The 26,697-nt window shown below is 48.5% G+C and overlaps 1 protein-coding gene across 2 annotated transcripts in view; it reads right to left on the bottom strand.

Annotated features, from left to right (window-relative positions):
• ATR (ATR serine/threonine kinase) overlaps positions 1–26,697 on the bottom strand; it is a 148,993-nt gene that overhangs the window by 45,817 nt on the left and 76,479 nt on the right. For both annotated transcript variants that reach the window (XM_040428060.1, XM_040428061.1), the window contains 6 exons: positions 25,863–26,069; positions 23,743–23,856; positions 22,789–22,904; positions 20,855–20,975; positions 11,386–11,523; positions 97–301 (listed from right to left, as the gene is read on the bottom strand). In XM_040428060.1, the coding sequence (XP_040283994.1) occupies positions 97–301; positions 11,386–11,523; positions 20,855–20,975; positions 22,789–22,904; positions 23,743–23,856; positions 25,863–26,069 (901 nt within the window). The remainder of the gene's footprint in view (positions 1–96; positions 302–11,385; positions 11,524–20,854; positions 20,976–22,788; positions 22,905–23,742; positions 23,857–25,862; positions 26,070–26,697) is intronic.

Below are 26,697 nucleotides of genomic sequence, written 5' to 3'. Positions count from 1 at the left end.
AGAAACATACATCTGTACAAGTATGTATCTACGTACAAAACACATTTTGGACTAACAGTAATGTATTAATCTGGTATAAGGACTACTGTAACTAACCATTTATTTCTCCACGGCCTCCACTTTTGCCGTTGCTTTTCTCAGCATGAAGTGCCTGGAATTTCTCCCTTGCCCACTGAGTAAGATGATCAATCATTGAAAAGACGGTTTGTGTACTGAGCTGGCTAAGGTCAGAGGCATTGTCTTGGAGGCGCCGAACCCTTGGATCATCATGTTTCAAAACTGCTGTTATTTCAATATAAACCTAAGAAGAATAATGAGAGAGTTTGGGGATTTTATATTTATAGACAGATTAAATAATGCTTGCATATACTAATACAAACTTGTCCATGTCCTCTGAAAACTATGCTTATATTTTCTGGTATGCATAAAAAAAAAAAAAAAAAAAAAAAAATTTTTGCAAAACTTACCAGTAAAATCTCTTTCTCGCTCTTCATTGGGGGACACAGCCCCCACCCAGTATTGTTGTTCGACCACAGTTGTGGCGGTTGCAAGTGAGAACCCTGCTGTGGTTACTTGACATTGTTGGTGTTCCACGTTTTTTCGTTGGTTAACTTGCCTCTCCTACTGCTTGTACACAAACTGAAGCTCTCTCCTCAGGCTGGAGAGGGTATAGCTGCCAGGGGAGGAGCTAACAGCTTTTACTAGTGTCAACGCCTCCTAGAGGACATGGCTATACCCACGGTTCCTGTGTCCCCCAATGAAGAGCGAGAAAGTGATTTTACTGGTAAGTTTTACAAAAAATCTCCTTTTCTCGCCCATATTCATTGGGGTACACAGGAACCGTGGGACGTCCAAAAGCAGTCCACAGGGGGGGAAAAAAACATGGACTCATGGAAGCAAGCGTCGTGACAGGCATCAAAGAACTGCCGCCTGCAAGACCAAGTATGCATCCGACAGAATTTGTGAATGTGCGTAAGGAGGACTAAGTAGCCGCCTTACACCACTGTGCAGCCGAAGAGCGATTCCTCCGAGCCCAAAGATGCGCCCACCGCTCTGGTGGAGTGAGCCGTGACACCTAAGGGCGGGACCCTGCCCTGGGTGTGGTGTGCCTCCGCAATTGCAGCCCGAATCCAACGTGCGATTGCCACTTTGGAGGCTACCAATCCCTTGCGAGCACCTTCCAGAATGACTAAAAAATTAAAGAGTCCGTACGCCGGAAGGAACTGCAGGCTGCTAATAATCTCCAGAGCCCTGACCACATTCCAATGGCGTAACTCCTTTCCTTTAGGGTGTGAAGGAGAGGGACAGTGAGGGAAGGACAATCTCTCGTTGATATGGAAGTCATAGCCCACCTACGGGAGAAGGAAGAAATGGACCGGAGAACAGCATTATCCATGTGAAGAACCAGGAAGGGTCCTCTGCAAGAGAGTGCCGCCAACTGGGACACCCGGTAGATGGATGTGATAGGCACAAGAAAAAACTAACTGCCAGGACAGGAGTTGGAGTGAGATCTCCTGCAAGGGCTCAAGGGAGAAGTCTGGAGCGCTAAGAAAACTATATTCAGATCCCAAGGCAGTAGAGGAGGATGGTACACAAGAACCGTATGGGCTACTACCTGAAGGAAGGTTATATGGCCCGGGGGGGCCAGGGGACGCTGGAAAAGCTGTGTCCCCCAGGACAGAAGCGCCGACCCTGACCCTTCAAGGAACTAAGGGCAACCCAAGGTCCAACCCTGATTGTAGACAGAACAGGACCGTGGGGAGAGAAAACCGGAATGGGGGAATGTCCCGGCTTTTACAGAAGCCCAGGAAGGACCTCCTGGTCCTATAATGGATCCTGGGCGATGCAGGCTTCCTGGCCTGAATCAAAGTGCGGATGACGCCCGCCGAAACCCTCTTCGCGTCAGAATGGCGGTTTTAATAGCCACGTCGTCAAACGAGAGACCTTAAATACCGATGCAAAACCGGACACTGAGAAAGAAGGCCGTCTCTGAGTGGCAGTGACCAAGGGATTTCTCCTAGAAGAACGAGGTTGGCGTACCACGCACAACGGGCCAATCCGGAGGCTAGGATCGTCTGAATGCCCTCCATCTAGATCTTCCGTAAAACCCCAGTAGGAGTGGGAAGGGGGGGGGGGGGGGACACGTAAGTAGGGAGAACTCCTGACAAAGGGGATATCAGGGCGTCCACGCCGCATGCTTCCGGATCTCTTGCTCGGGAGAAAAGGAGGGAAGCTTTTGTGTAGTGAGAAGGATCCCTGTAGAAGGAGGGATGTGGTAGGCGACACAGTCCACCAGTCGGGACCGGAGCATGACTGGAAATGGACGGCCACCAAACGAATGCCCCGTGCAATGCAGATGAGGAAAGGTAGTAATGCAGAAGCTACCAAGGCTTGCGGGCCAGAGGAGGAAAAAGACAGAAGGAGAAGAATAGGCTAGGTCTAAGCCCATTCCCCATCTGAGACTGGCGCTATACAGAAGTAGCCAAGGATATAGTGGCTGCGCAAAAACTCCGCCTGAGGAGGAAGCCAGGCCCGATCCCCTGAAGACGCCATGTAAATGGCAAAACATGGTCGGGGGGCAGCGTATAGGGTTTTAGGCTACAGTAGACCCTTCTCATGTGTAGTAGTAGGCAGATGCCGAGAAATTAATAGGTAGAAACTGGAGCAAGCGCGCCGCTACCAGAACTACAACTACAGAAAGAAAATAATTACAGTACACAAGGGGTCACAGTAGATAGTTTTAAAGTAACAGGTTAGATAGCAATAAGCATCCACTATTATTTAAAAAGTGAACAATAAAAGTTAAATTTTAAAATTAAACACAAAACATGCACTTGTCAAGAGTAGGCAAATCAGTAGTCTAGTACTAAATGTAAAAATAATGTAAGTGCCTCTACATGTGCAGGGTATATATATGTAACATATAAGGCAAGGGGAGTCACACTGTATTGCTAGCCCTATACTCCAGAAGAGGAGGGGCCACCCGTAGAGGCCACCGAATGCAGTGTTAGAGGAGTCCACCACCTGACGAAGGAGCTGTGCAGTAAGAACCCTAGTATGTAGTGGTAACGCAAATACCACTCCCCCAGCAGTGGCCAGCGCTTGCCCGTCAGCGCAAAACTGAGGGGGAGGCTGAGACTGTCCCGTAGAAGCCATGTACCATACCGCTCCAGTGAAGTAGAGCTACCCTAAAACTCTACCTGGAAGGGCGCTGAACAGGTGCAACTGCCAAAGCTAGCGCCAGGGTAGGACCCCTACCAGAGGGGAACGCCCCACTGCAACGACTACGAACTTGCGCATTAGCGTAAAAGCTGCACCTGTGGAGGAGAACACGCTGTAGTAGCTAAACCAGAGTGCCAGCATAACCACCTTCCCAGAGAAGGAGGAGTGTTGGATAGAGAATATAGAGTCAGTGAAAACACTCGACTCGCTAGAACGTACTCACCACATATGTGCAATGGTGTACGCACTACGTATTGATGCGGATAATATCATGACCGACTGGAACAGAGGAGGCTTATGGAGATGGGGGGTCCCAAAGGACACATAAGTGATGCTAGGTAACCCCCTGAGAAGGCAGAGGAGGATATAATCATGCCCAAAACCAGCACCAAGGAAAGAAGGATGCAATGTGGAATAGCCATCGTATCCACTTGCAGCACCCATATACAACTAGATGAAGAGTACCGGGCACCCGCAGGTACCAACTGTTGCTATGTCCTACTTGGAATAAGCTAAGGCATCCCGCTAGTGGATCACTTGTGGAAGAGGGTAATGCAACAAGAAGCACGGTGATGTGCAACACTGCCTATGTAAAGGGATTACGACAGTCGGGACCGTATCCAATGGTAGTGCAATTACTCTACCTATAGAAGGTGGAATGCATACGGCAAGTACTTAAGCCAGTGGTAGGGAATATACTCCACCTATGAAGGGGGATTATTGCCCTTGGCGGGAACTAGTTCATATGGCGAGTCCTGTACCCCGTGGGAGTACAATTATTGCACCTAAGTAAGGGGGTAATGCATACAGCACACATTTTAACCAGTGATAATGTCATCACGCCACCTATGGAAGGGGTAATGCATACGGCAGGTACTAAACCCAGCGGAGATGCCATTTCGCCACCTACAGAAGGGGGAAAATATACGTCCGGCACTGAAACCAGTGTTATTGTACTTAGTCCACCAATGACAGGGGACAATGTATAATGGCAAGTACTGTATCCACCAGTAGTGCAATTACTCCGCCTAAGGAAGGGGGTAATGCATACGACAAGTACTCTGGTTCCACTGTTATGACTATGGATGACACAGCAATTCAAAACTACACCAAAAGAGAGCCCCCATGTCAGGCAGGGTGCATCAGCTTTCTCCAAAGCGTTCCTTTAAAGAGCCAAAAATGGTTCTAATCATTTAAAGATAAAGGGGCACATTTATTAACCTCCCTGGCGGTATGATTATGTCAGGAATTTTGTACCAAAAGTGGTACAATTTTTTGCATGAAAATTTGGTCAGGTGCAGGATCATCGCCTTTGTCACATTCTAGATCAGTGTCAGACGACAAATCTCCCCACGACTCACTATCGCTCAGTTCTGCGAGCACCTGTGTCACTGTCGCTCAACTGGTCCAAACACACTTTTATAGTACAGTGGCGCTTTTTTGAAGCCATGTTATAAATAAGCACAAATAGCAGTAAAATGGCAGGCAAGGGGCACTTTACAGTGATCAACTGTCAGATCTGAGGTGATACAGTGCAATCCTCTCAGATTACAATGTATTATCTCTTTTATGTGTGTGTGTCACTTTATAATTTTGAATTTCCCGCCCAGTTCCGCTCCCATGCGCCGCAGGTGCTCGCAGGGAACGAAACCAGGAAGTCAGATGCCGGCCAGCGCTCTCGCTTGCGATCACAGTGGAGAAGGTAAGGGGACTCCGCTGACAACTTTTCAATGTTACCCCGAGCGTGACTCAGGGTTACCGCTCCTGGCAGCGAAAATTAACCCCGAGTCACGCTCGGGAATACCGCTAGGAAGGTTAAGACTGGTGTTTTAGACGCTGGTCTTAAAGCGGACCTTTCACCACTCCTGACATTCCTGTTTTAATAGCTACATGCATTCCCCACATACTAACAATTCTGGAACATCTATTCTAATGGCTCTATGTTGTGCCATTCCTTTATTCCCTTACGTCCTACCACAGCACAGATGGCAGTTGCCCCCCCCTTTTTTTATTTATTATGTACCTCTTTAGTGGCCGACGGCTTATCTGCTGCCAGGTCCCGCGCTGTTGCGCCTGGCTGAGGTAGGTTGGCGGCGTCCTCGTTCCAGTTTTTCGGTCCCTGGGCGCCGCCATCTTCCGGAAGTAACGCGGGGTTTCTCCGTCGCGTCACTTCCGGGTATTTCGCGTTTTTTCTCGCGCAAATGTTATTCATTTTATTCGCATGTTTTCCTCCTGTTGGATGATTTTTCAGTGACCTCTGCTTTTTAGGGATTTTTGTTAAAATCTATAGATTTTTCCTCTAGGGGTGGGGGAGGGGGTTGGCTGATCCCTCCCCTTCCCCTATTTAAGGAAGCAGTGTGCACCAGTTCGGTCTCTGGCTGCACATGCTTTTCAAGCTAGCTACCAGAGTCCTGAGCTTGGTGTTGTTCCACTTGTGGTGTTTTTTCCTCCGATCCTTTTTTCATACCTGCCTCCGGTCTGTTTTTTTTTTTCTACCTTTCTTTTGAGATAGGCAATTTACAAAATGTCTTATTTGTCCTTTTTTTCCCGCAGTGATGTAGTCTCCGCGGGATTCGGAAGGCAGGAAAGTGACTTCCAAGTGGAAACATCTAGCCTGCTACGATTGTAGCACTCTGCTGGAGAACAGCTGTCCCTACTCCAGGTGTGACAGCTGTCGTTCGAGGGTTCAGCCCTCTAGTGCAGTGTTTCTTAACCAGTGTGCCTCCAGCTGTTGCAAAACTACAACTCCCATCATGCCCGGACATCCTTTGGCTGTGCGGGCATGCTGGGAGTTGTAGTTTTGCAACAGCTGGAAGCCCACTGGTTGGGAAACACTGCTCTAGTGAACCTACGATGCAGGAGATGTATCAGTGGGTGAAGACCTATGTGGATGGCTCTATTAAGGGAGTCATAGGCCCCTATGGAGACCTCTGTCCCGGTGGAGAGACCTTCTGTGGTCTCCTTAGGTTCTTCCTCTTTGGATGAGGAGGAGCTGACCGTGTTTTTCCCCCCCTGAAAAGACACAGAAATTGCTCAAGTCCATCAGGTTGGGGGACCATGATGTTGACCAGGGGGAGCCTTCCGATCCCGCTAGTCGGGCACCTCGTGTCTTCAAAGCGAATGAGACCCTCCTCTCTGTCATGCGTACAGAGTGGAAAAAAGCCGGAGAAAGGTCCGGTTTTAACAAAAAAGTTTAAATCCATGTTCCCGATGGCTAAACCCTTGGTGGATTCATAGGGGTCCAAGAGCACTCTGGTCCCTGCAGACGATGGGTCTAGTCTGCAGGATCCCCTTGACAGGAGAGCAGAGTGCACCCTAAGACGGGGTTATACGGCAGCTGCGGCTTCCGCTTCCACAGCGGCTTCTGAGGTCTCTACTTTCCTCCGGTCTCGCCTGAATCAAATTCAAGTTGACGTGGACCAGAGGGTTTCCCTGGACGACATACTGGCTGCCTTCAAGACTATCAACCTGGCTACAGACTTTTTGTGCAATACCGCACAGCAACAGTTGAAGCTAGCAGCCAAATCCATGGCCCTGGTGTCGGCGGCCCGTAGGCCTTTATGGCTTAAGCCTTGGGTCGCTGACAACTCCTCGAAATATAGTTTATGTGGCCTCCCATTTGAGCCCAACCGTCTGTTCGGTTCGGAGCTGGATAAAATCATGGAGAGCCTTTCAGACAAGAAGGGGAAGAGCCTTCCCCAGCAGTCCTTTCGAGGGCGGGGCAGACAAGATTGCGGAGGTAGGTCTGGCCTGCAAGCAAGGTCTCGAAGGGACTGGAGAGCGCAGCGAAGGGGGTTTGAGGCGCTCTCGTGGAGGAGCCAAAGATGGAAAATCCACCTCCTGACTACGGGCCTCTTCGAGGCTCTTGGATAAGTCCTGTTACTCCTGCCGTACTGCCAGAAACCTTCCCCATTCCTCTGCCTCATCTACCTGTCGGGGGTAGTCTCTCCCACTTCAGGGAAGAGTGGATCTGAGACATCTCGGATCCCTGGGTTCTAAACATCATTTCCGAGGGATATCTAATCAACCTCTCCTCTATTCCTCAAGACAGGTTTGTCAAGACCAACCTTCTACAAGCTACCAGGCAGGCTATCCTGGAGTCCTACATCCAGGACTACATCTGCAAGAGGGCTCTGGAGGAGGTTCCGGCAGGAGAACGGGGCCTAGGGATCTATTCGCCAGTTTTTCTGGTTCCAAAAACTTCAGGAGATCTCCGGATGATTATCGATCTGAGGTATTTCATATCTGCACATCCCGATCCATCCTGCTTCCAGGAAATATCTCAGGATCGCGGTCCAAGTTTACGGGGTGGCAGAAGTCGAACACGAGCCTGTCGACTTCAGTAAGATATCTAGGCTTCATAATCGACTCCGCTGGGATGTCTCTCCAGTTGACCCCAGAAAGAAGATCCCGGATTCAGAACACGGCAGAATTCCTTTCCGTTCCCCGGCGAGTCCCAGTCCGGACTCTCATAAAGATGTGGGGTTCATGTCAGCGTCTGCGAAAGCAGTCCCTTGGGCTTTATGGCACCTCTGTCCTCTACAGTCGGAGGTCCTCTCCAAATGGAATGGCAGCCCTGCTGGGCTAAGCTCCCTGTCTTGGCGAACTTGGCACCACCATCTGAGGGAATACCATCTTTTAGACGGGAAGTCTATGACCCAGCCAACCTGGATCATATTGACAACAGATGCGTCCCAAGTAGGCTGGGGCGCTCACCTAGACGACACTCCAGTTCACGGAACCTGGTCTTCTCAGGACCGGCTCCTCTCATCCAATCTCCGCGAGATTCAAGCAATCCGGCTAGCCCTCCTTCACTGCGCCCCTCAGGTCCGGGGCAAATCGGTGAAAGTCCAGTCAGACAATATGACTGCGGTACTGTACATCAACAAGCAGGGAGGCAAAAGATCACTTCCCCTCCTATCAGAGATCGGGGTGATTCTGGATTGGGCAGTGTCGAACCTTTCCCACTTATCTGCAATCCACATTCGAGGCTCCCACAATATGATAGCAGATCGGCTGAGCCGCAGTCTTCCAACAGTGGAGTGGTCTTTACATCTGGAGATATTTAAGCAGATAGTTCTCAAGTGGGGGATGCCAGAGGTGGATCTCATGGCAACAAAGGTTCGACGCCAAGGTGGAGAGGTTTTGCTCCCTTTACAGGGAGGACAACCCCCTGGCGATAAACGCTCTGTCAATATCCTGGAGGTTCAGGCTGGCTCACATCTTCCCTCCGTTTTCCAGGATTCAGAGGGTATTGATGAAAATCAGTCAGGATCAGGCCTTGGTGATGGCCATCATACCGTTTTGGCAGAAAAGATCCTGGTTTACCCAGCTCACTCAGATGAGTCTAGGACAATATTGGAGGCTCCCCCCGCAGCAGACCTTGGTGTCGTGTTCCACTCACCTCTGCTCAGATCTGCTCAGATTCAACCTGACAGCCTGGAGGTTGATCAGTCCCTTCCTGGAACATAAGGGCTTTCAGAGTCGGTCCTGAGAACGCTGTCTCATTCTAGAGCGGACTCTACCAAGAGAGCCTACTCTCGTATTATGAGGATAATTTCATCCTGGTGTACCTCAAAGGAGGTGGCGTCTGCAGATCCTCCCCTCTCTGCTATCCTTCAGTTCCTGAAGGCGGCCTTGATAAGGGCCTTGCCCCTTCTACTCTGAGGGTTCAAGTTTCAGCCATTTCCGCTTGCCTCAACAGGCCTTTTTCTCAGGACCCGCTCATCAAATGGTTCCTTAAAGGAGCTGAAAGATTAAAGCCTACAGTACTGAGACCCATTCATCAATGGGATTTATCTGTAGTTCTTAGGGAGTTAGCATCTCCCCCCTTTGAACCGTTAGAGGAGGTGGATTTCAAGTTTGTCACTTGGAAGCTTGTGTTTCTCCTTGCAGTGACTTCGGCCAAGAGGGTCTCTGAGCTTAAAGCTCTCTCAGCACATGAGCCCTATACGATCTTTTTACATGACCGGGTCCTTCTCAGATTCCTCCCGTATTTTAGGCCTAAAATTCCTTCCTTCCAGAACATCAACCAGGTGATATCCCTCCCGGTTCTGTCAACATCTTTCACCTCCTCCGAGGAACCTACTACACATCCGCTGGACGTCTCGAGAGGTCTCCGGATCTATATGGATAGATCAAAGGAGTTCAGGAAAGATGAAAATCTTCTAATCCTGTTTGCCGGTAAATTTAAAGGCTGTAAGGCATCCAAACCTTCCATCAGTCGGTGGATTAAGGAGGCTATTAGGGAAGCCTTTGTTTCGCAATCTCTGGATCCTCCGGAGTTTGTAATGGCCCACTCTACTAGAGCTGTGGCTACTTCTTTTGCCGAGAGGAGTCTTCTGCCTCTCGACATGATTTGTAAAGCTGCCTCCTGGAGCTCTGAATCGACATTTATCTCCCATTATAGACTAGATGCTAGACTAGCTGAGTTTTCGGCCTTTGGGCAGACTATTCTTAGTTCTGCCAGGCAGGAAGGCCCTCCCTAGGGGTTTCTTCTTGCTATCTCCCCATCTGTGCTGCTGGTAGGACGTAAGGGAATCGTTAATTTCTTGTTTTTCCTTAGTCCTAACAGCAGCACACAAATATCCCACCCTAGTAAGTCTAGTTTTTTTCTTGCTATAAACACAGTGGGCTGGGGGTTGACTCCCTTCTTTTAAGGGGATACTTAATTGTTTGAATTGAGTTATTATGCTTGGGCTCATTAAACATTCCGTCGGTCCTACCAGTCCACGGGGGGTGGTTAACCCTCATCTGTGCTGCTGTTAGGACTAAGGGAAAACAAATTATCGTTAGAAATTAACGATTATTTGTACTACAAGTTATAAAAGAATTGCTAGCAGTCTGGAGTAAGGGTGCAGAGGGGTGTTAACCAGTTGGGGGGTGTACTTGCACCGACTCACTCTATTCAATCAGACTATTGTACCCCCAACTTATTACCACCCATCTGTACCCTTACTGCGTCCTCTCCATAACTTCGGCGCATCCAGAGCCAGTTTTGAATGTAAGACAGCTTCCGACCTGTCTTACATTTAGACCATTTTCTGCACCTAAACCAGACCTGCCCCTTCCCCGCCCACAATTTTAGACATGGCATGAGCGGGGCGAAGTCGCAGATAGCGGCGCAACTAACCGTTGTGCCGCCATCTGCACCTGGAAAACACCTAATTTAGGCGGGTTTACGAATAATAAAATGACCCCCAAACTATTTATAATTACTCCTATATATCATATGGCCACAACAGTATATAAAACTCACTAAAGGACCTTAAAGAGGACCATCGCCTCTCCTGTCATCTGCATGTTAATACTTGCCTTTACTATAAACTACCAATTCTGAATCCTCATGTCTTAGAACTGTAAGTTATGCTATTCCTCTGTATTTTCTACTGGAAATGTATGAATTAATTGACAACTGGATGTTTTATGACAACGGGGAGTTTCCCTATGAGGTCTGAAAATCATCACTGATTAGAGAGGTAATGCCTAATTGTCAATAACAAGGTATGGACAATAATGGAACAAGCGAGAATTAAAAGGTTAGGAATCCGCTAAAGTTCCCCAAAGTCACAAACAATGATCACTCGATAGTACTACTAAAGCTTGGATTTTTATACAGAAGTTAGTGATATCATGCACAATACAAGACATCAAAATAACAGTTTTTTACACATGGAAGTTACTGTTTTCGTCATTCAGCTGAGTGATCAACATATCGCGGAGAGAGTTTGTATATGGTAACTAATTGGAAGTGTCAGACTCCGAACTGGTAAGACCGAGTTTCCGATTTCCTGACTGACTGGAACCCAAAGGACTAGCTTACAAGTGCTAGGAGTAGTGTCTGAATGCCGCATCACCACTACATTGTGATCTTTTTCATAAAGAAGTAGGTACAGAAAATATTCTATAAACTGCTTCCACTGAAAAACATATACAAGTGATAGATATTCCAGTAGATGGAGTGATCATACTGCATGACAAGACTGATCTGTGACTGATTCAATAGCAACTGAATAAAATGATCATTAGATTTTATTTTTAAATTTAGTGAAACAAAGAGCAATGTTACCGAAAGGCGAAACAGTTAGAAAAATCAGCCACAGACCCATAAAATGTAACATAAGATATAATGAGATGTAATATAACAAACATGAACACTGCTACCTCTTGCTGATCTTCTTTGCTACACCCTAGCAAAACATAGACGAGGATGTGTGGTAAAAGATAGATGGTCACTTTAAAGTCATGTTTCATCATTATACTGCAGCAATTGAAAACCTTTTTTGCAAAATCATGTCTAACCTGCAGAACAAAAAAAAGTAAAAATAGATTATGAATAAGTCATTCGATCAATGATCATTTATTAATTGAGTTTATGAAATCTCAAGGCAAAATAAAGATCACACCGATCCCCGCTGTTGTACCAGTCCCCGCTGCTTTCCACTTCCAGTTCAGTCCAAGCCAACCTGGAACCAAAAAGTGGAGAGCAGCTGGCATTGGCGCACGTTGAAATGGCAGCAGGTGACCAGTGAGTAAATAGCTCTTATTTTTAACCTGTTTTCCATATAAAAATATAATTAAGAATCTATCACCTTGACAGTATCAGACATACAGTATAATTACCATACTACTTACAAAAGTTATGTTCACCTGTTCTACAGTATGCAGTAAGCATTCACCTACCTCCAAGTGATACTGCCATTTCATGCATCTTCTGGAACTAGTAGTTTGAACACAGTCTGAAGCATATCTATTGCAAAGGCCAATCTGGGTTACATTCAAGTGAATGGGAGCAAAGCTGCAGTAACCTGGCACGGCCACGACACTTTTAACAGGGCTGTGCTAGTTTCGGTACCTGCAAGGAATGGCTAATTGCTTGGTATGCAGAGTGTCAGACCCCTGTAGATAGAATATTGATAACCTATCCTGAGAATAGGCTATCAATATTAGGAGCCCATTAAACATCTTAAAGTCCTTTTAACTATTCCTGTGCATGACACAAAGTAACGGTCTAAAAGCCTCGCCTGTGTTAGAAGTTTGAGGGTATGTTCACACAGATAAAATCCCCAGCGCATAGGCTAATCTGCCTCTGAACAGTGCATTTCTGGTGAGGAATACTCTGACAAAAACCTACAAAAATTTGCAATTTACCCCTTTCCCAATGAATTCAACGGTGAACACAGCTACAATCCACTTCCAAGAAGTAACATACCACTTCTGATCAGTGACAAAATAGTTTTCCCAATAAATTCAATGGGAAGTTGTTGGTGGAGTTCTGCAGAGGAAAACTGTTCCCTTCAGCGGATATTAGCCGTGTGAACATATTCTGAAGGGACTGTGCTCTGCTATCAGCAGGATCAGGATATCATACTAAGGCCTCTTTCACACTTGCATTGTCCGGATCCGTCGTGCACTCCATTTGCCGGAAGTGCCCGCCGGATCCGTAACACCGCAAGTGAACTGAAAGCATTTGAAGACGGATCCGTCTTCAAAATGCGTTCAGTGTTACTATGGCACCCAGGACGCTATTAAAGTCCTGGTTGCCATAGTAGTAGTGGGGAGCGGGGGAGCAGTATACTTACCGTCCGTGCGGCTCCCGGGGCACTCCAGAATGACGTCAGAGCGCCCCATGCGCATGGATGACGTGTCCATGCGATCACGTCATCCATGCGCGTGGGGCGCCCTGACGTCACTCTGAAGCGCCCCGGGAGCCGCACGGACGGAAAGTATACTGCTCCCCCGCTCCCCACTACACTTTACCATGGCAAACAGGACTTTAGCGTCCTGGCAGCCATGGTAACCATTCAGAAAAAGCTAAACGTCGGATCCGGTAATGCGCCGAAACAACGTTTAGCTTAAGGCCGGATCCGGATTAATGCCTTTCAATGGGCATTAATTCCGGATCCGGCCTTGCGGCAAGTGTTCAGGATTTTTGACCGGAGCAAAAAGCGCAGCATGCTGCGGTATTTTCTCCGGCCAAAAAACGTTCCGTTCCGGAACTGAAGACCTCCTGAATGGATTTCTCTCCATTCAGAATGCATTGGGATAATCCTGATCAGGATTCTTCCGGCATAGAGCCCCGACGACGGAACTCTATGCCGGAACAAAACAACGCAAGTGTGAAAGAGCCCTTATACAAGAGTTTGTGTAGAGGAAACAAAATCTGGAAGAAAAATAATAAAAAATAAAGTTTAAAAAATACGTGTAACCTTATGAAAAAAGTGCAAACCTTTCTAAACCCACATACAAAAATAATATCATCCTATGTGCATGTTCATCAGGTGTTCAAGTGGTCAGATTATATATTTTTTCTGATAAAAACCTCTGCCACTGCTCTTAGGATAAGCCATTAATATTATAGTGGATGAGGTGAGTTACATATTTTTTTTTTTTTTACCCCTACATCCCTATTTTACTGTATTCAGAATGCTATTATTTTCCCTTATAACCATGTTATAAGGGAAAATAATAAAATCTACACAACACCTAACCCAAACCCGAACTTCTATGAAGAAGTCCGGGTTCGGGTCTGGGTAAAAAACATGGCGATTTTTCTCATGCGCGTGCAAAACGCATTAAAAAGCTTTGCACTTACGTGGAAAAAATTGTGCGTTTTCCTGCGACGCACCCGCATCCTATCCGGCCCTCACAGGCGACGCCCATATGAAAGAGGCCTTAAAGGGCTTCTGTCAGCCCACTAAACTGGTTTTTGTTTTTTTTTGCTTAATAATAACCCCTACACTGCGATTTATCCATACATAAGTAAAATAAGAATTTTGGTTCAGTAGAATTTGCTAAAACCCTATTTTTATAATATGTAAATTACCTTGCTACCAGCAAGTAGGGCGGCTACTTGCTGGTAGCAGCCGCATCCTCCGATGGTAATGACGCCCCCTCTGCTTGTTGATTGACAGGGCCAGCGGACGGGATCTTTCTCCGCTGGCCCTGCCTGTTTTCATTCAATATCTGGCGCCTGCGCCGCGGCCGTACCCATCTTCAATCGGCGCAGGCGCACTGAGAGGCGGCCACTCACTCAGCCGCTTCATCCTCAATGCGCCTGCGCCGATGACGTCACATCTACACCCGGCGCCAGCGCATTGAGGATGAAGTGGCCGAGTGAGTGGCCGCCTCTCAGTGCGCCTGCGCCGATTGAAGATAGGTACGGCCGCGGCACAGGCGCCAGATATTGAATGAAAACAGGCAGGGCCAGGGGAGAAAGATCCCGTCCGCTGGCCCTGTCAATCAACAAGCAGAGGGGGCGTCATTACCATCGGAGGATGCGGCTGCTACCAGCAAGTAGCCGCCCTACTTGCTGGTAGCAAGGTAATTTACATATTATAAAAAAGGAGACTTTTGTATTACTTACCAGTAAAGTCTCTTTCTCGCTCTTCCTTGGGGGACACAGGAAACCATGGGTATAGCTCTGCTCCCTAGGAGGCGTGACACTAAGCGAAAGCTGTAAGCCCCTCCTCCATCAGCTATACCCTTCAGCCTGGAGAAGAGACTGCCAGTTGCGTGTCCAAGTAGTGAAAGATAACCCCAACCGGAAAAAGAACTGTCGAGCCCCAACGGGGGCAACCAAGCCGGAACCACAACTGTAACCCAATGAAGGGCGGGTGCTGTGTCCCCCAAGGAAGAGCGAGAAAGAGACTTTACTGGTAAGTAATACAAAAGTCTCCTTTTCTCGCCCATATTCCTTGGGGGACACAGGAAACCATGGGACGTTCCAGAGCAGTCCCAGAAGGGAGGGACCAGAACAAACTCAACCAACACCAGAGGCATCAATCAACTGCCGCCTGCAACACCAGACGGCCTAAAGCAGCGTCAGCCGACGCATGAGTATGCACCCTGTAGAACTTGGTGAAGGTGTGCAAGGAGGACCAAGTGGCCGCCTTGCAAATCTGCTCCGAAGAAGCCCGATTTCTCTGAGCCCAGGAAGCACGACCGCTCTAGTGGAGTGAGCGGTAACACCAAGGGGAGGAACCCTGCCCTTGGCGAGATAAGCCTCAGTAACAGCCAACTTGACAAAACGAGCGATAGCAACTTTGGATGCCGCCATCCCTCTGCGCGACCCTTCCGGGACCACAAAGAGCGAGTCAGTATGCCTGAAAGAGCTGGTTACTTCCAGGTAAATCTTGAGCGCCCTGACAACGTCCAGGCGATGAAGCTTCCTCTCCCGCGGATGGGAAGGGGAAGGACACAAAGAGGGGAGAACGATGTCCTCGTTCAGATGAAAGGCGGAGACCACCTTAGGAAGGAAGGAAGGGACCGGACGAAGAACCACCTTGTCCTGGTGGAACACTAGGAAAGGTTCCAGACAGGAGAGTGCAGCCAATTCGGACACCCTCCGAAGAGAGGTGATGGCTACAAGGAAAATAACCTTGCAGGACAGAAGTCGCAAGGAAACCGTCCGCAGAGGCTCGAAAGGAGAAACCTGGAGCGCTGAGAGAACCAGGTTCAGGTCCCAGGGCGGTACCGGAGGGCGATACGGGGGAACCGCGTGAGCCACGCCCTGAAGGAAGGTCTTGACAGGACCAAGGGGGGCCAGTGGGCGCTGAAACAAAATGGACAGCGCAGATACCTGACCCTTCAAAGAACTAAGGCCTAGACCTTGGGCCAGTCCGCTCTGCAGGAAGGACAAAACGGTGGGGAGAGAAAAGCGGAGCGGAGGAATCCCCAGATCGGCACAGAACCCCAAAAAAGTCCTCCAGGTCCTATAATAGATCCTAGAAGAGGACGGCTTACGGGCGCGGATCATGGTGCGGACGACGTCCGCAGAAAAGCCCCTACGTGTCAGGACGGTGGTCTCAACAACCACGCCGTCAAACGTAGGGACCCTAAACGCGGGTGGAAGATCGGTCCCTGAGAGAGAAGATCTTCCCTGGCGGGCAGTGGCCAGGGCGCGTCTGCCAGGAGCAGCATGAGGTCGGCATACCAAGACCGGCGGGGCCAGTCCGGAGCGACCAGAATCACCGAGACGCCTTCCGCCGCGATCTTCCGAAGGACCTTGGGCAGGAGAGGGATGGGAGGGAATATGTATGGGCGCGCGAAGCCTCGCCAAGGAAGAACGAGGGCGTCGGCTCCGCAAGCTCCCGGATCCCTGGCCCTGGACAGATAGGCGGGGACCTTGTGATTGAATTTTGAGGCCATGAGGTCCACGTCCGGAATGCCCCAACGAAGGCAAATGGCCTCGAATACCTCCGGGTGAAGAGACCACTCGCCGGGGTCGACGGTGGTGCGACTGAGGAAGTCCGCCGCCCAATTGTCCACCCCTGGAATAAAAATTGCAGATAGGGCCGGGACGTGGGCTTCCGCCCAACGGAGAATGCTGGTGACCTCCCGCATCGCTGCAGCGCTGCGAGTGCCCCCCTGGTGGTTTATGTACGCCACGGCCGTGGCGTTGTCTGATTGTACACGAACTGGATGACCCTTCAGCAGATGAGTCCAGTGTCGTAGAGACAGAAGGGCCGCTCTCAGTTCCAGGACATTGATCGAGAGTTTGGACTCCGATGGAGACCAAATGCCCTGGACGGATCGGGGAGGAAACACGCCTCCCCAGCCCGAGAGACTGGCATCGGTTGTAACCACCAACCAGTTGAGTGGCAGAAAGGACCTGCCCAGAAGAGGGGACTGTAACCACCAGCGGAGAGATGACCGCACCGGAGGCGAAAGATGGAAAGGATGATCCAGAGACTGCGGCGATTTGTCCCAGGAGGAGAGGATCGCCCGTTGGAGAGGGCGGGAGTGAAACTGCGCAAATGGGATCGCCTCGAAGCAGGCAACCATCTGCCCCAATACCCGCATGCAGAAGCGGAAGGACGGTCGACGGTGGAGAAGGAGACCCCGAACCGCCCCACGGAGGATCAGACGTTTTTCCGAGGGAAGACGTACCTCCGCCGCTCCCGTGTCTAAAAGCATTCCCAGGAAGACGAGTTGTCTGGAGGGGGGAAGGGAGGACTTGGGGAAGTTGATGATCCAACCGAACCTCGCCAGAGTCTCTAGAGTGAGATCCACTCTGGCAACCGCTTGAGAAAGGGACGGAGCCTTGATGAGGATATCGTCCAAGTACGGTAGCAGAAAAACACCCCTGGAACGGAGTAAGGCTAAAACCGGGGCCAGGACCTTGGTGAACACCCGGGGGGCTGTTGCCAGTCCAAAGGGAAGGGCGACAAATTGGAAGTGGAGGTCCCCCACGGCGAATCGAAGGAAGCGATGGTGACACTGGGCTACCGGAACATGGAGGTAGGCATCCTGTATATCGATGGAAGACATGAAATCTCCCTGCTCCAGGGAAGCCACCGCGGAGCGGAGGGACTCCATCCGAAACCGTCGAAGGAGGAGAAAACGGTTGAGCTTTTTGAGGTCCAAAATGGGCCGCACCGAACCTCCCTTCTTGGGAACTACAAAGAGGTTCGAGTAGAACCCTTGGAATCTTTCCTCTAGAGGAACGGGGGTAATCACCCCCCTGTCCAGTAAGGCTTGAACGGCCGCGGAGAACGCAGCCGCGTCTTTCGGGTCTCGCGTGGGGCGGGAGCGAAAGAACCGATCCGGAGGGAAGGATGCAAATTCGATTTTGTATCCGGAGGACACAATTTCGAGGGCCCAGGCGTCGGAGACGTGAGCCATCCAGACGTCCTTGAAAAGGAGGAGCCGGCCCCCCACCCGGGTGGGTGGGGGCGCGCCTTCAGGCAGAGGACTGTTTTGCTGCGGGTGTGCGGGCAGCCTGCGGCTTGCGCCAGGAGGGCTGCGCCCGAAAAAACGGCTTCCTACGCTTGTCCTGGGGAGGAGCCGAAGCGGCAGCTGTGGTGGGAGCCCCAGAGGCCCTGCGGGAGGACCGAAAACGAGATGCACCAGGGCGTCCGCGGGGGGCGCCCCTGGCTTGGGGTTGAGGAAGATGGGTGCTTTTACCACCCGTGGCCTCTGAAATAAGTTCGTCTAAGCGGACCCCGAAAAGGCGGGAACCCGCAAACGGTAGCCCCGCCAAGGAACGTTTGGAGGCAGCGTCCGCTTTCCAGACCTTCAGCCAGAGCTCCCTCCTGACGGCAACTGCCAGGGCGGAGGAGCGTGCAATAAGGGCTCCCGCATCAAGGGAGGCCTCACAGACAAAATTCCCGGCCCGAATAATAAGCTGGGCCAAGGAACGTAGGTCCTGGATGGGGATGTCCGAGTCCAACTCCTGTTCCAGCTGCGTACCCCAAGCAGAGATTGCTTTCCCTGCCCAAGCAGAGGCAAAAACCGGTCTGAGGGCAGAACCGGAGGCAGCAAAAATGCCCTTGGACAGGGTCTCCATGCGACGGTCCTCCGCTGACTGAAGAGAGGACCCGTCGGGAACAGGGATGGCCGTGTTCTTTGACAGCCGGGCCACAGGGGGGTCCACCTTGGGTGGGGAAGACCAGGTGGCCACGACATCGGCTGGAAAAGGATAGCAAATGTCCAGCTTCTTTGGGTTGACAAAACGGGCGTCCGGGCGAGCCCAAGCCTTAGACACCACGGAGGAGAAATCAGAGTGGATTGGAAAGACTTTTGAGGCCTGCCTGGGTCTGATAAAGGAGACGCTAGCTGCGTCCGAGCTAGGGGGGTCATCCTGCACCTTAAAGGTGTCACGTATATCAGAGATGAGTTGACCCATCGCTGAGGCTAGCTTGGACGGCAGGGCCGAGTCCATTTCCAAATCTGAAGCCGCCAATTCACCTTCAGAGAGCGAATCCTTTGGAGAGGAGAGGCTCGTCTGGGTGCGCACGCGTGGCGGGGAGAGGGAGGCATCCGAGGAGGAGGCTCGCTCTACTCTAATACGCTTCTGAGAGTGCCTAGCTCGGGAGGGGTCACTAGGAGAGGGTGAACCCGCTGCAGCGGCAGAAGCAGTGGACCCGGAGGGCGCGACAGTCAGAGTGGCGTCCTGCGGGGTAGGTGGCCTGTCTATTAGGCGGCCCACGACATGAGTGAGGCTTTCCACGGCCTGGGACAGGGATCTAGCCCAGTCAGGCGGGTCAGAGGAAGCAGGGAGCGACACAGCGGGCGACTGAGGCTGCGGTGGAGCTCGGCATGCAGTACAGTGCGGATCAGACTGCCCCCGGGGAAAGGGTTCCCTACAAGCAGTACAGGCATGGTACCATGGCTTGGCGGCTGCAGAAGGGTCTGACATGGTGGAAAGATGTTGCACTTAAAAGTGAGAACCAAGCAACAGTACTGTGGCACGGAGGGGGTTAAACAGTCCTACCAGACCCGGAGATACAAGCGGCAGCTGTAAGGGGAACAGACTGAGGAGGCTGTGGAGGAGAGGCAGCAGCACGGAGCTGAATGGCTTCAGGATCGCACGGCAGAGAGATGAACCCGGAAGTAGCGGAGCGCAGCAGCACGGAGCTGTAAGGAAGCTCCGCCCCCCCTCTGCCGCGCTGAAGCCGAAGCAGAGCCGCGCGCGCGCGGCAAAATGATTTTAACCCCCAAGGATGTTGAAGTGCCGGCCATGACATGGCGCCGTTCATGCCAGGAAAACGGCTCCCACCGCGCCTAGATGTAGCAGACGGCTTGCATGTCTGCAGCCGTCCCCTGTAAGGCAGCGTTCTAGGACTTGCCCAGATAAACTGGTAACGTCCCGATATGCGGGGGGGGGGGGGGGGGGGGGGGGGGTTGTCCGGGATTGTAGCAGTGGCCATGTAACAGTGGCCATGTTGGTAGCAGCGGTGGGAGGGAGGAAGGGGAGGCTGGAGCAGCCACTCTCACCATACGCTGTCTTCGCCCTCAGTCCATCCAGCGGGGGTCGCCCCTTCAGCTCCTGGCACCGCGGTGGCAGGAAGCCGGGGGAGGGACTTGGCGTGCGGGCGACCCTGAGCTGGCGGGACGCAGGGGAGCGAGGCTGCCCTGGTCCACCTTGTCTTCTGTGGGGGAGGCGGCAGTGCGGAATTACCGGCACTGGCGCAACTCAACCCCGGGAGAAACAGAGGGGTCTAATGCGCCTCTGTTGTCCCTGTAGGTAGAAAAAAACCGAGTTAAAAACAACAAATACGTAAAAATAAAAATCATAGGATAACAACCCTGCATAAGCAGGGGGTGTCTTGCCTCCTTGGACACTAAGCAAAAACTGGCAGTCTCTTCTCCAGGCTGAAGGGTATAGCTGATGGAGGAGGGGCTTACAGCTTTCGCTTAGTGTCACGCCTCCTAGGGAGCAGAGCTATACCCATGGTTTCCTGTGTCCCCCAAGGAATATGGGCGAGAAATAGGGTTTTAGCAAATTCTACTGAACCAAAATTCTTATTTTACTTATGTATGGATAAATCGCAGTGTAGGGGTTATTATTAAGGGAAAAAAAACAAAAACCGGTTTAGTGGGCTGACAGAAGCCCTTTAAAAGTATTTTTGTGAAAATTACCACTTTGCCATAAGACTCCTAAGGATCATCTATAAAAATCTATAATCCAATATAAGCAAGTCTGGTGCTATTTTAATTCCATTCATGTGATAAATGACTTCATCACAGAAAGCAGTACTGCACAATGGTAATTTCCTCTTACCAATTTAAAGCGAAGGAATGCTACCTGCAACTCTGATGTATTATTTTTTAGAATTATATACTGTAAGTCAGTAGATACAGTGTGGGCAACATCTTACCCTTCACCCAGATTATTATATTACAGTACCTTGGTGATCAAGTAACCAGCCCAGCACGCAGACCAGTCAGCAAAGTTACTTCCCAGCCTACTGAGGTAAATAGGTTTCTTTATATTCTTCCAGTTTATTGCCTTTCTAGAACTTTTGTACCTGTTATAAAACAGTAAAAACAAACCTTCACATAAAGAAAGTCTAAAATTTGAATACAACATCCTATAGACTCTAGAGAATGACAATCACTGCAAATGAAACATGGTATTCTGGGCTGTAGTGTTAACAGACATTAGTATAAAGCTATAGACTAGAGGAAGCCTGACAGAACAGTCCTGTCAACACTGCAAACTGACAGACCCAATTAGACGGTCGTTGTTTTCTCTTCTGACTGGTAGGAAACCGTGTGGCCTCTCACAGGCCTCATGCACATGATCGGATCCGTTTTCCATTGTGCCCCACACTGTCCCGTTCTGCACATCCTGCCCTTTGTTAAAAAAAATGCCTATTCTTTTCCACAAAAAGGACAAGAATGGGACATGTTCTGGCACGCGATGTGCTGTCCACATTTTTTGTGGCCCCATTTAAATTAATAGGTTCACATCTGATCCACAACAAAACACGGATCAATCGTGGAGCAAAAATACTGTTGTGTGCATGGGGCATTTAAGTGATCTGTCTGGTTACATAACACAAGGCCCCCTTACGAAGATCTATAAACTAAGCATGCTAGGTAAGATACAGGGCTGGCACAAAAATACAGTGTGCCGTTTGGCTAATAGTAAAGATCAAAGAATTCATAGGACTCATTTATGAAGGCTGCATTCAATCAATCACACTCCACTCATGAATACTGTGCATTTAAAACTATGAGGCTGGGTTCACACTGCGTTCTAGCCCCCAAAATATTCATCTTTGGACTTTGACATGCTTGACATTCATCTTCAGCTTTTTCTTTTTACCGGAGAAAATAGCACAGTCTACCACTCCATTCTGTCTAGTACGGAAAGCAGGCCAAACGGAGTCCAAAGATTAATCCTTGTGATATATGTTTAAATACCACTTTGTATTCAGACATATACTGTACTACTGAGAGAAAGCCCAGTTGGGTGGGAAAGGGGGGGGGGGGGGGGCTAGAATGCAGTGTGAGCCTAGCCCGAGTCTGCAGTATTTTTTCATCCCTTATTAGGCTACTTTCACACTAGTGTTAATATATTCCGGTATTCAGATCCGCCATAGGGTCTAAATACTGGGAAAAAAATGCTTCCGTTTTGTCCCTATTTATTGTCAAGCTCCAAAATGCATTCCGTTCTTATACCAGAGAGCAAACCGCAGCATGCTGCAGTTTTCTTTCCGTCATGGGATACGGAGCAAGACGGATCAGTCATGACCCACAATGCAAGTCAATGGGGACGGATCCGTTTTCTCTGACACAATCTGACAATAGAAAACGGATCAGTCCCCCATTTACTTTCAATAGAGTTCATGACGGATCTGTCTTGGCTATGTTAAAGATAATACAACCGGATCCGTTCATAACGGATGCAGATGGTTGTATTATCAGTAACGGAAGCGTTTTTGCTGAACCCTGCCGGATCCAGCAGAAACGCTAGTGTGAAAGTAGCCTTAGACAAATGACACAATCATTTTGTGCCCCATTTCAGAAGTTAGGACCTGTATCTTGCACAGGGCAGCATGGCTGACAGAGCCATTCAGGACGTCCATGTGGGTTACACAGACTCCCACCAATGTAATCTCCTGAAAGGTGTATATCAAATGTAAGCACAAGTACAATTCATTAAAAAAGCTAGCGAAGGTAACCTTTATTTTATTTTTAATTAACACTGGTTACAATAGTTTTTGTCATTTGTGCTACTGATCTCCTTTAGCCATCTGTAGCAGATCTAAGCAGAGACAGCAGATCTAGTGAGAAACCCATTGCTCAATCTTAGGTTTGTCATATCGCACATACCTTGTGTTAAGATGTGGCTCCAAAATCTCCTGAACATGTTCTGGAAATCTTCTCCACAGCCTTCTCCCAGGGCAATCACTTCTTCCCTCTCTGCATTCATAGATGGACAACAGCTCCTGTAATTGCATATACGTGAGACAGCAGCCTATACAATGTCACTACCAGAGCTCGGCATACAAACAGAAAATTAAAAGCAATGTTTAACCCCTTCCCTGCTAACTTCCCACTCTTGGACCTGTTATGAGGGGGTGGCAAGGTCACAACCGTTGTGTCCATGGCATTGGCAGCACAAGCCAGGCTCCGACTGCAATGGCAAGTCAATAGCGAACAGAGCAGCAAAGCGGTTAGACAGAGGGATGGGAATACCTCTGTCTCTCCACTAAAACCAACCCCCCGGCAATGTGATTGTTGGGTGTGATGATCTCTATGGAAAATACTAACTATGGCCTCCATATTGCATGTCGCACAGCCATGCAACATGCAATATGGATGAGGTAAAGAGACAGATATCAATATGTACTATGTGTACAAATTACTTCCTGCATGTAAGTCATTTCTACATTCCATTTATTACAAAGTTGAAACACAATGGGGGAGGATTACTAATCCAAATACACCAGAATTATGGCTTAGTTTGAGCCAACAAATTGGCATACATGTTTTGCACCATATGTATTATGTGTTTCAGACACTTTTGTGCCTAACTTGGCAAGATTTCTGTCACTTAGCAGGGTAGGGGCTAGGACCAAAATGTTGCTGCAAAGTATGCCAAACTTTAGGTGGTGCCAAGATAGACAACAATGTCTAAAGAGGCATCAGATTTATCATCCAGCATGAGACAGCTTAATAAATATGGCCTAAGTTTACAGTCCAAATATCACGCAGGATTAGTGAATCCATTACATGCAAATACAGAACACACAGGGCTTTAATGCATTATTTCATTTCCTTCACCTGAATAGCATAAGCTGCAGAATCCTGAGCCCGGACATTATCAGCATGTGCAAGAAAAGCTCTTGTCAGCTCCATCAACAGCTCATAAGCAAAATTCATATCTTCAACTCCAGTCTGAAAAAACACAATATGTGCATTATACTTGCTTGATTATACCTAACTCTTCAACACACCTCCTATTACTCAATAGTACAGTGTTTGCACATGAGTAATAACACCATTTCCAGATATATCACTTGCAGCTGACATTTTTTAGCAGTTTTCACACAGCTGGTGAGTGGAGACTAGCTTCCCTCAATTGCACTCAAAGTAGAGGAGAATCTGTTTTCTAACTTTATCACACTTAGGCCTCCTGCACACAACCGTATGGCTTTTTCAGTGTTTTGCGGTCCGTTTTTCACGGATCCTTTGTTTTCCGTATGGCATATACAGTAATTACATAGAAAAAATTGGGCTGGGCATAACCATTTTCAATAGATGGTTCCACAAAAACGGATTGGATACGGTAGACATACGGATGCATTTCCATATGTGTTCCGTTTTTTTTGCGGACTCATTGACTTGAAAGGAGCCACGGAACGTGATTTGCGGGCAATAATAGGACATGTTCTATCTTTCAACGGAACGGAAAGAGGGAAACTGAATGCATACGGAGTACATTCGTTTTTTTTGCGGAACCATTGAAATGAATGGTTCCGTATACGGAACGCAAAAAACGGCCAGTAAACGAAAAAAAACGGTTGTGGGCAGGAGGCCAGGATTGTGCAGGACATTACAGAGAAGTATGGACCTGTGCTGAAGTAAATAAAGCACTTGTGCTCAGATATAAACTTCCTATTTAGCTGCAGCAGTCTATTTGGGGTCTCTTGTGTAGTCCTGTCGTACTGAGCTGTTACTCACTCCTCCCTCTCCATAGACTCGTATCGTATCGTATAGACTGCCATCCTGGTCTCACCAAGACGGATTTCTCATAACTTTCAAAGTCATTTTAGATAAGGATGGGGGAGGGGAAGAAACAGCTGATAACTCTAGAACAGGCATGCTCAACCTGCGGCCCTCCAGCTGTTGCAAAACTACAACTCCCAGCATTCTCGAACAGCCTACATCAATCAACCTACTGCAGGGCATTGTGGGAGTCGTAGTTTTACAACAGCTGGAGGGCCGCAGGTTTAGCATTCTGCTCTAGAACATGGCATTTTTCTCTGATATGATATAAGATATATTACAAAGCTTCTTACAGTGGTGGCTTCTATTATTGATTTATGCAAAGCTGTGTGAAAAGTTTGTGACCATTTAAATATCACAGTTATGCAGTTATAGGTTAGAAGCAACACTGTGAAAATACCCTGGGAGCTCCTCTTTATTATTTAGAGCTCATAGATACTTATTTTTTATTTCAACTACTAAGCAAACAATAGCTCATGCCTGCTCTTTAAAGGAAAATAAACACTGTCAATGTCATTGAGATCGACATGCATTTTGGATTAATATAACAGGGTCTCCAGGCTTATGATTTTAGATTTAGCCATCCTATTCATAAAATATAAGATTAGTATTTCAATTACTTTTTTTAATTTTTTTATCTACTCCTCAGAAAGAAAATCATAGTGAAGAGGAGTGACATGGCCGGAGGACTGATATCCCAACTGTACAGACTGGGAGGGAGAAGGACTGAGTAGTGGGTAACCCGGGGAGGATGAGGAACGGTTTTAATTTTTTTAGGACATGTCATTGAAAAGCCCTGTTATTCTTAATCAGCACCTTCTGCTCCTCACCCCTTTTTTTCTCTCTTTTCCCCCTCTTCTTTTCTTGACGTCACCTTCTGTAGCCCCTTCTTCCCTGCTTACTCTTTCCCTCTACTTCTTATTTTCTCACTTTGAGTAGCTTTTGTTTCTTATCTAAAAGATTTTCCCCTCTTTCCATTTCCATCAGCATTTTGGCACCTTCAGCTATGTGTTGGCCCACGATAACATTCTCCAGGTGATTTTCAGTGCAAATCTTTTTTCTATACTTTTGCTTTTCCAAAAGGACATGTGAGCGGTCTGCTAACTGCTTCGGTGCTGCTGAATCGGAAGTTTAGAAGTAAAGATGGTAAAAGGAATGGTAAATGTTTGACTTACGACAAAGGTTGAACCTTTTCCTTGGTTGTCACTAACTGAAAAGTCTAGTCTTCCAGGATCAATTGCACCCAACTGTCCAAGGCATTCACCACACAGCAGTCGAGCCTGGGGACTAGCATCTTGGCAACCTATTAAAAGCACTGTAACCAGCTGAGAGATAACTGGCTCTACCATCTCACTGTCTGTCGAATACTGTAATAGTTTAGCCTAAAAACAAAACATGCATGTTATAAAGGCAGATTAAAACTGAATAAAAAAGAAATACTGTGGATGACATGAAAAATATTATGCTAAGAAACAACACAGTTGTCTGCCCATTAGTTCTTAAATATAAACTACATGCAATATAACTATAATCAAAACCATCCAAACTGTGCTGAAATAAGTGGATATCTATAGTGGTAATACAATAGCCCAGAACCACAAAATTAAACACAATAAATATAAAACTAGAAACCCGAGCCTTACGTTTCAATAATTTTTTATTGAAAAATGTAGTAAAACACAATAGGACTTGTCAATCAAGAGTGTTGAAAATAGGCTACTTTCACACTTGCAGCAGAGGAATCCGGCAGGCAGTTCCGTCGCCGGAACTGCCTGCCGGATGCGTCAAAACGCATGCAAACTGATAGCATTTGTCATACGGTTTAGGATCCTGATCAGTATGACAAATGCATCGAAATGCATGATCTGTCTCTCCGGTGTCATCCGGAAAAACGGATCCGGCATTTTTTTTTCACATTTTTGGGGGTCTGAGCATGCGCAGACCGCAATGCCGGAACACTCGGGGCCGGATCTGGCATTAATGCATGTCAACGGGAAAAAAATGTAGGAT

This window comes from Bufo bufo, chromosome 4 (genome assembly GCF_905171765.1).
Source record: "Bufo bufo chromosome 4, aBufBuf1.1, whole genome shotgun sequence".
NCBI classification, from domain to species: domain Eukaryota; kingdom Metazoa; phylum Chordata; class Amphibia; order Anura; family Bufonidae; genus Bufo; species Bufo bufo.
This window is presented reverse-complemented; position numbering and strand designations above follow the sequence as displayed.